Below are 10,471 nucleotides of genomic sequence, written 5' to 3' on the forward strand. Positions count from 1 at the left end.
TTGTAACCCTGATAACAACATAACCAATCATTACTGCAGTGAAATAGCTGCTTAGATGTACTCGTCTGCCATCAGATGACCTGGGGCCTTTGCTAGGCAGCCAGCTAATTCGTGCTGTCCTAAACCTTCCTAACTCCACAGAAAAGGAAGGCAACAGGTGAGGACTGGGAGCTATCGAGTGGCTCTCCAGAGAGAGGTGTTCCATTACACTTGATGCTGGATTTCTGAGAGGGCCTCCTTAGTAGCTTCCCAATACTATCTCAGAACAGAATCTGATCACAGAAGGCTGCTGAACCTAAAAAATTTTTAAGCAGAACACAGAATGATGGCCAAGGCTTCCCTGTGGATAGGAGGTTGACAAAATGGCCACATGCAAAAGCACTTGGCTCTGGGCCAGATGTCTGAGTGCAGCATGAGTACTGTGTAACTAAATAATATTCGACATAATAAGACCTGGTGGACTGCTAGGAATCTGTAGCTTGGGTTGATGAGCGTCCTCTGCTTCCTCGCCACTGTGAGGAGGGGGTCAGGTTTTGGCTCTGGTCTCTGGTAAGCCAAATAAGATTCTTGCTGTAAAGGAGAGAATGTAATGTTTAAATGTTTGTCATGCTGTAAGGTGGACTTTGAAATTCCAACCAAAGCAGCAGTTAGCTCTGCACAAGTTCATTGGTGCATATAAGAGTGCAATTATGTAAACATTTACAGATACATTCTGTGAATGGAAAACACGATGAAAATGTAATTATTAAATGTAGAAAGCCAGTTCTAAATTCAATAAGAGATAAGAAGAAAGATAACTTGAAAGAAAAAGCAATGGAACGTTGGGCAGGCTAGATTGAACATGAGCTGGCGCTCATCCATTGTGGGGGCAGAGGTGGACACAGATGGTCATCTTGGACTACACTTCCCCGTGTCGTAATTGTCCCTCTTGTAGCCAAGTCAGTGACTAGATTTTGTAGTGTGATGCCAGTGTATGATAGAATAGGTGTATGAAATTCATATGGTTAAGTCCCAGTGGTGACTGGCAATTGTTCTTGATTTTTGCCTTGTGTGTTATGTTGAATTTCGTCTCTAGTACCATCCACTGTAAAGTTTCCTGTTAAATGTTTATTTGCCTACAATTGGCATAATCCACTTTGTAATGTTGGTTTAACAGTGGAGTAGGTTCAGTTAAAGTACACTTAAAGTTAATGAAAGTTCAATGTTTATGTGAAGAATTGTATAGTACACCTTGGTGATTAAGTCCTGGATATTGGTCAGTCCAATACAAATTTTTGTCTTGGCTTAGTAAACCAGTTTTGTCAATTCCTGTCTTCATACAATCAAACGTGTGTCCTGATTAAATACTCCATTGGTTAATAAAAAATTATAATTTCTAGCCATTATTTGAACCTTAATGTGTGTGTTTATTAATGGAATAGCCCCTAACAGTGAGAAAGACAAATTCTTCTATCCAAGTATATCATCTTAAGAAAGCTTAAAATTTGTATATACAGTACCAGCCAGCATAGTGCATCATGGTACCTCTGAGGAGTACTCTCATTTTTGTTTCATTATATCCATTACTGGTTTTATGGGCTATGAATATTGAATATATTGATGTATATTGTATACAGTATATATATGTTTTATTATTTTTCTGTTTTATTTAGCACACCTAAGCGTAGGAGTTCAGCTAAGACGGCTACACCATCTTCAACACGACATTCCCAAGTTGGAGGAAATCGTTTGATCAATACTCCGAAAAGCAACACGAAGCTCAAACAAGATTCAAAAATTGTTAAACCAATGTTTACAGTTGGGAGAAATTGCCCCCCACTTAATGGAAAAGAGGGCAAGTGTTTTAATATATTTCCTATTTTTTATTCTCTGTGGAGGAATACCTGTGGTATTGTAACGAGGTATTTCCTGCAGGGGTATCTTTATTTTCACCGAGTTATTGTTTTTTTTTAATTTGTTGTGGTTGTGTAATATTAAAAATTTTGCATATTGGTTTAAAATTTCTAAGACTCCTTATGTAGGATAAGTTTTTTGGGTCATATTTCATTAAAAAATACTTGATTTACCTGTATGACGCACTCAGAATCTAAGCCCACTTGAAATTCCCATATCATTATATTCACATTCAAATCTATTGATTTGAAGCTGTTGTATTAATTTTTTATTCTATATAAGCATTCAAGGCTACATTAAAAAATTAAGTGGAGATGGTAATGTATGCAGTCTCCATAAAGCTCTTGGGCCAGATTCACGAGAGCACTTACGCAAGCACTTACAAACGTGTACAACTTTTCTCAATCTTTGATGGCTTTGGTTACATCTATTAAACAGTTTACAAGCATGAAAACTTTCCATTCAACTGTTATTGTTATAAACAGCCTCCTGGTGCCTCGGAGCTCATTAACTGTTTAATAATTGGAAACAAAGCCGCCAAAGATTGAGAAAAGATGTACAGGTTCGTAAGTGTTTGTGTAAGTGCTTTCGTGAATCTGGCCTCTTGCTGGTGATTGGAGCAGCCCACCACCAGGCAGGCCACACTGTCAGTCAGTGGAGTTGCCATTTGTGTTGTATTGTTAAGTGAAAAAAATATCATGAAGGGACGGTGCTGGTGTTAAGAGATGAAATTTATGAAATTTAAAGACATGTTTATCACCCACTCACCTTCCAGGCATTGAACAGGAAGAGGAGTAGGTTATACCCAACAGTCAACGGGAAACTGGATTTTACGTACTGAACACTTTTCTAGGAAGCATCTCATTCATTGAGACAGATTTGGACACTATATTATTCAATTATAGTCATAGATTTTGTCTGATGATATTAGTATGATAATATGTAATATTTCTTTTAGATCTCGAGATTTGCCAAATTGAGGTTACATTGTTTACCTCATTAACACCTTGAGTGTCTTCTCGGGTGTACTTTCATCTATAAATATTCCAGCTATTTACTATCTACCATTTATCTTACACTATCCAATCAAGTCATATTAGCATATGACAGCATGAAAGTATATTGTTTCCATGTAAATGTATTAGATCTGATATTAAAACTGAATATTAATAATAATAATAAATAATAACAATAACATTTTCCCCATAGGTTCTTCATGTGGTGGCTCCAACATTCCTCGGTTTCTGTCTTATGCACGCAAACTAAAAGTACCCAATTTTGCCAAAATTCATGAACGGGCATTCAGTCGTATGGAAGCACTTGATGATTATGTCGAAAAGAAACAGAAGCGAACAGACACCACAGATAGTGCAACTAAGAAACCACAGGTGTGTTAGTATTGCACTATACAGCTGCTGTTAATCAGGATTTCTGTGTACATGTATCTTGTCTTACCAGTTTGTGTGTACAGTATTTGCAATTTATTTTACTTTGTTACCACCCTTTTCCATGTGGAGGAGTGTTGTGACACTAGCTTGGAGGAAAAAAGGTTATATATATATTAAATAGTCAAACATTTAAAAAATTACTCGTCCATTCATTATAGCATTCATTATACATAAACAAGCACCACCTCACTCCATCAGTCATTCACAGTAGTACCACATGTTTCATAAACCAGGTATACAGTGATCCTCATAAATTGTCATGAAAAAAAAAAGTTATATGTATACAGTATATACGCACGTGTATATATACATGCAGTAAATGTTTATCACCCAGTCTCCTTCCAGGCAGTGAAGTGGAAGAAGAGTAGGTTATACCCATACACTGTACATATATTTATTTGTGAAAAAGCACTTGAACATTGTATGCAGACTACATTTTCTCACTTGCACTACACAACCTCCCCACTGACACATTTGCCACACTATACACACACTTCTCCCTACCTATTCCTACAGTCATATATGTACTAGTACATTCAACATTGTTGTTAATAATTTTATAATCTGGGTAAATATCGCTAACGAATTGGTGCAGTGTGGGACGACTTTACACTGGGTATCACGAATGGCACGAAGAATTATTTGACACATTTTAATCATTTTCATCAATTGTTACTCTCGTGGGGGTTTGTTTAGGGAAGATTTTACAGATCACGTCTTTAAAGGAGAGTTCTTTAAGGGGTTAAAGTAGCATTTAGCCATAGATTTAACTACCTATGTAATACAGAACTGAAGAGTAATTATGCTTTTACAATTTCTTTATTAGGATGCATCTGAGAAAGTGTTCCAGCCAACTGTTATTAGCACCAGGAACTTAAATCTCAATTTTACTTGTAAGTTTTATTTAATTATTCTGAGTTACATTTCTTAATTTAGTAATCACTAATACCACCTCATTTTTTGTCATTATTGGTAACCCGCTCTGTTTCCTTTTTTGAAGGCCCAGTCTCCTCCCTAATCTTTGAAATAAATGTGAAAAACTTAAGGATTTGTCTGCTTGCTGTGCTATACTTAATGTACTTCATTACATTCACGCCCTTTTATTGATGCAATTTTATTTACATGTATAGTATATTTTATCTATACAACATTTTTATCGAACTGAAAATATACTGTAATGTGTGATTGTAAATTATAATTATTTTTCAGCCCCAAGGTCCTCGGCTAGGAAGATTCCAACTTTTTCAAAGCATACAAGGGCTCTCTCTGAGAAGCCCAAACCTAATCCATCTCCGAAGGTTTTGCAAAGAATACAAAAAACTCCTAAAGTTCCTAAAATTCTTGAGACAAGAAAGAAAGCTTTACCATCCAGCAGCAAGTCTGTCGAGTCTCAAAAAACTGTCAGCAAAATTATAGGTGTACGTCAAAGATCACCTAAAGTAGCAAGACAACCCCTCGTTAACAAAACTCCAAGAAAATCTATTAGAAATGCTGCAGCAGTTACCAAGAGCTCCCAAAAGCCTGATCTGGTATCTGCTTTGAAGGTCATGTCAGTCAAGCAAGAGTCACCATTAAGACGTAGTGCTTTGCCGACACTTCTTAAGGAAAATGTTACGCCTGGTAAGTAAAATCTAGTGTACAGTAATTATTTTTCATTAAATTACAGATTCCAAAAATATGGCTTGTTGTCAGTGAACAGACTAGGTTAAACAAATTTTTTTGCATTATGATAATATGCATATTTTATCATATTAAAATTTAGATTTTGACTTGTTTGAGTGGAGTTAAAAGTACGAGATGTCAAATTTTGCGTGTGCATACACAGTTTTTTTTTTGCCATTATCTTCAGAGCTGTTGCATTTGGTTACCTCCTAAGGTAACCTTTATGAAAGTTGCTAAATGTAGCAAACTGTGCTCTGTAGGGAAACTGTAAAGTGGCCAAGACTTGAATTAAAAACATAGGTGGTAGATAAAAGAAGCTTGGGTCCTTCATTATGAACCAAAATTATTATTCACCATTCAAGACTGATAGCAACGAATAGATATGTTTATTATTTCAAAGAATCAACATCATGGTGGTACAGATTTATAAGGAATAACCCCTATGAGGGTCAGAAGAATAGTACAACAAATCGGATGCTGAATATGAAGATAAAATCATAAAGTTTTACAAGTACATATGTGATTAATGCCAGAAAAAACATAATTTTGAACTTTCACTGATGGCAAATATGGATGAAGTTCCTCTGATATTTGAGGTGGTATCAAACAAAATGTTAGACTCCAAATGTACATGGACAAAATCATTTACAGTTTAATAATATCACATATAATAATTACCTAATAAGTTATTTATTAGGAGAATTAGGAGAGCACTAAGCCATTGCAACTATGTAAGAACTGTAAAGGATAAGGATTTAGGATAGGGCATTGGAAAGGAATAGTGACCAACCACTTGGACAGTCGGGGATCTGCAAGAAGCAACACAAGGCAAATACTGATATGACCACTGGATAAGGATACTGAAATTGGTGACATTGTCAGTGCCATAAGGAACTTTCAAAGTGGTCCCTGTAGGGCCATTAAATGTGCTTGCAGTTATTAGATAACCCTAATCCAGCCTGTAATGACTGACTTACAGTATATACATCCCATAACTGTGGTGTAACAACTTTCATTTGTGATCAAATATAATGTCACAGTCAGTCTGCAACTAATGGCATATTACTTGTTTGGCAACGTAGTACCCCCCATCTGCTGCCAGTGTTAATGCCATCACTGCAACACTGTCTTATCTGCAACTCATTAAATTCTTCCTAATGGTATTGCTTATAATGTGGCTTTTCATATTTACTCAAAGCTAATTAACTATATGTAAATATTATATACATTTTCATTTTATATTATTGAAAATGCATGGAAGACAGTAATAACCGTAATATTATTTAAGTAAAATTATTTGACTAGTTGTAACAATTTGAAATCTGTTTCAGGGAGTCCATGCTCGGCTGTCGGCAAGAGGCAGGAGTATGACCCGAAGGCCACTATTAATAAGCCTCTAAACTACGTACCATACAAGGGAGCCTTAAAACCGATTATGGACCGAGCTACATTGAAGAATATGGCCGAAAGGAAACCGAAACTTAAATCCACGTTAGTAACATCGAACATTTTTGTTTGTTCGTGAAATTTTTGCTTACTGGTTAAATGTTTTTACTTGCTTAAAATGGTAAAAGGCTTTCTTAATTAAATATTAATTTTTGTTTATGAAGTATCCATTTTCCTTCCTTATCCCATGGCAATTTTAGAGTACATTTAGTGATATTCAACTTTGACATATGGGAACACATTTTATTTCCTAGTTGTAGTTATGTGTAATTGCATTTGTTACTTATTTGTGCTTAAGGGTAATGAGCTCCAATTCTTGGATCCTACTTCTAGCCATCGTTCGTTTGGTATGATGATTCCAAATACAACTGTGCTTTGTCATATCTAAATTTTTAACCTAGTGGCATCAGCTTCAGGTTCAATACATTTTATAAACTTATCATAGGAAGACACTGCATGAGACCTTTTGGCCCAATCCTAGATGGTACCCATTTAGATCAAACTCTTCTCCCCTATGCATCTATTGAGTATCTTTAAAGTTAGCTTCATTTTCATTTAGCTTCATTAAAGTTCAATTCATTTGCCTGAATGATGTTAGCCAGATACATATTCCCAATGTCTACCAAATTGTTGTAAAACCAGTACTTTCCCATGTCCTTCCCGAATCTGAATTTCTACAGCTTATAGCCATTGTTACAGGTTCTGACCTGATCCTGAATGACAAATATGACAACTTGAATGTGACAACGGGCAAATATGACAACTTGAACGTAAAGGTACTTAAAAACCACTCTTGGTCTAAAAGGCTAGGTGAGAGTAAGGAGCCAATTATCCCACCTCTACATTTACTGATGAACAAGCACTAGGGTCCAAAGACTGGCTCACCATTTACGACTTTTCTCAACCTTGACATTTCCTATCACTCTGACCTTTCTATTGTTTATCAGGTACAGTATGTAATAAAAATATATGAGTGAGTATGAAATTTATGAATATATATATGAATGTTATGAATTTATGAATATATATATGAATGTTATGAATTTATGAACATATAAATTTATGAATATATGAATTTTAAAGGCAAAATTAATTACTAGATTGTTAGACTTTCTCTTCAAGGCCTAGGCAAAGTTTGGTTTGGTTGTTGCCTTCTTTCTAGGGCCATCTGCAAAATCAGAAGTAAAAATGTAATTTTTCTTTTGTCAGTCTATATATTGTACATTCCATCCAGTGTGTGTATAGATACTATCATCTGTGGAGGACAAGTTGATTTCATCATAATACACACCTATTCCTTGAGTTTTTTTCAATGATTTATCACTACTAGAAAAAGAAGTAATTCTTGTTTTGCCTACTTGTCTGTAGTTTATAACTATGGTTTCTAGTTGTTCTTATTAAATTAATATTGATTTCAAATTATCTTCACTGCATATGTGTTTTTTACTATCCTGTGGTTATGTATGTATGTTGGAGTAGTCATGTGTTCATTAATGCATACTGTAATTAACAAAAATATTAATTTCTCAGGCAAGAAATACGTGAGGGTCAGAAGAAGATCCTAAAAGGCGTTCGATTCAACAAAAGATTTGAGCTACAGATGGCTAAGAGAGGCATTACTTTATAAGAAGAAAACAACTTGACAGAATTGTTCCTTGTGTTGCTAAAGGCATAATGCTTAATTATTAACTATTTTTCAGCTTCTCCTTAACACATTTAAATTAAGTATTCAGATATATTTTTTCTTCAGAGGATTCATTCTTGTTAATGGATCCTTTGATCCCTTTATTATTTTGTTTGACTATTTCACAGTTTTCTTTGCAGTGCAAAGAAAACAAATTAAGATAAGATTTTGTCTATAAGGATCTATTAAATTAGACCTTAGAAGTAATATCATCTTCAGTGAAGTCTATCGTCAACTTTGTGTTTTTCTTCGTTGTTAACACTGTGCTCTCTTCAACCAGGATGTCCTACAAAAGGGAAATTTATTCTGTATCTATAGAATTATGACAAAAAATATTTATTAGGCTTTTAGAATTTTCTCTTGTGTGTTATCTCCAAGGTAAGAAAATTACTTTTGATTATATGGTCTTGAAAGCAGTTGTAGAAATGCTGTTATTTCCTTGATTAATCTTGTCTGGAATATGATGAACTTGGCATAAATTTGTATTCTAAATAACTGCAACATTTTGGGTACCAAACAAAAAAAAATTATTTATTCACCGAAGACAGGTACTTTATAAAACATGTTTGACAAATATAGAACATGCTTATTTAAGGAGAAGTGACAATATTCTCTGAGATTTTTGCGACTGGTCTCTCTCTCTCTCTCTCTCTTTTGCAATCATATATTAGAAAATCTGTGGGAGGAATATAGAAATGTACGAAGAGGGAGCCTAAGGTTCGGGCAGTAGGAGTAAAAAAAAGATGCGAGCTAGGTATGTGGTGTATAAAGGTAAAGATGGATACAGCAGAAACATGCCACCATGCTGACTTGTTAAAAGATCAATGAAGATCAAGGTCTTGACTGGCAAAATAAGTGATGAGAAGAGGGAATAAAAATAAGTTTAAATAAAGTACTTGGCCCAGGTTTGGGAGAGGCAATAGCTAACCAAAGTAAAGTGATTTAATGTAAAAAAAATGTATTACTTGTGGAAGAAGTTGGGTTAGAAGTTGTGTGTACAAAATTTTTTTTTTTTGGAAGAAATAGTGTTAGGATGTAAAAGAAAAAACATAGGCATCATAAGATAAAAAGTTAATTGGTGCATTTTTTGCAGTTGTGTTAACATAATGATTTACAAAATATGATCTTAGGCAAAAGAATAACAGTATCTGCCTTGAAAAAATCATGTGCGTGGGTTTTTCAAACTTGCTCTTAATTTCTTCAATTAAATCACGTTACTTGTAATTAGAGCTTATGAAATGTAAATATTAGTCTAACAAATTCAGTAATTACACATCATTTGGCTCATATACGTTATTTTGATATAGTAGCATTTATTTTGTGTGTACATAAGATTCTTATGGTAAAAGTAATTTTATGGAAATAGTGTTAGCTAAAGTTCAGTCTTTGATGCTTGTGATGTCTCCTCAAGACATTCAGGAGTTATGATAAGGGATGACTGCTTTTATAAGATTTACATAGACATTAATTCTTTGTGTGTATCCTAACAAAGCCTGCAATTTTATTTTTGTAGGATAGGCATATTGACTTTTTCAAGTTATGGCGTAGATATGGTGCAAGTTACATCATAAGTTACAACTTGAAAGTATGAGTATTTTTATATCTACTGATCGTGTAAAATTCCATGTAACAATGTTTAACCAGAAGTGAACATTTTTTGTATTTGTTTTCTGTGTGAATAGCCAGAGTGGTGCACTCTAAAACAAATTATATATTAAATGTATATACAGTACACATGAAAAATACAATACCAATTAAACATGAACATTTCATTTACTGGGGAACAAATTTAATTTTGTATTTTTTTTTTGTTGACTAAGTTTATGAATTTTATGCTTAAGTGATTGTTTAGTATTTAATTCTTAATACCCCCTCAATGGGTGGTTCCTTGATGTGGTGCACAGGCTCTTGTACACTGCCCATGGGTAAGTGAGGGTGATTTATGCTCCCCTCTCCTCCTTGCTGCGATGGTGCACAAGCAAAATACACCCCTATATGCTTGCCGTGCATTCCCCATTGTTCTTTCATCTGGTTGTTGAACATACCCAGCAGTTTTGGCCTCTGATGGGGTAAGGGAATCTTGAGATTCCATGTCACCCACCGGAATCAATCAGCTCTCCTAATTAGACATCGGGTGAAGATAGCCTCCTCAGCTTCATTGATAGGGTTGACCTTCGAGATGATGTGACTACCTCATCATCTGGGGTGGGTGAATCTTTTTGAATCAATACAATGCTTTTTACCTCCCTACTGGGAGGCCCATGGTGACATCCTCACAATCGAGAATGTACATTTTCTGCAACCGATGCTGTATTCCATGATCTGTTTGGTCCTATTA

At 34.9% G+C, this 10,471-nt stretch overlaps 1 protein-coding gene across 2 annotated transcripts in view; it reads left to right on the forward strand.

Moving 5' to 3' along the window:
* Positions 1–9,892, forward strand: part of LOC123774721 (nucleolar and spindle-associated protein 1-like) — a 19,216-nt gene extending 9,324 nt beyond the window's left edge. Inside the window, exons 7-13 of one of the 2 annotated variants that reach the window (XR_006774982.2) lie at positions 1,653–1,834; positions 3,103–3,281; positions 4,168–4,234; positions 4,551–4,961; positions 6,335–6,494; positions 7,149–7,396; positions 7,980–9,892. Coding sequence is in view for 1 of the 2 variants with exons in the window: in XM_045769249.2 (XP_045625205.2) it covers positions 1,653–1,834; positions 3,103–3,281; positions 4,168–4,234; positions 4,551–4,961; positions 6,335–6,494; positions 7,980–8,076 (1,096 nt within the window). In the remaining variant the exon portion in view is untranslated. The remainder of the gene's footprint in view (positions 1–1,652; positions 1,835–3,102; positions 3,282–4,167; positions 4,235–4,550; positions 4,962–6,334; positions 6,495–7,148; positions 7,397–7,979) is intronic. The other variant, XM_045769249.2, reaches the window with a different exon arrangement.
* The last annotated feature ends 579 nt before the right edge of the window (positions 9,893–10,471 follow it).

Source organism: Procambarus clarkii, chromosome 68, assembly GCF_040958095.1.
Source record: "Procambarus clarkii isolate CNS0578487 chromosome 68, FALCON_Pclarkii_2.0, whole genome shotgun sequence".
Lineage (NCBI taxonomy): Eukaryota > Metazoa > Arthropoda > Malacostraca > Decapoda > Cambaridae > Procambarus > Procambarus clarkii.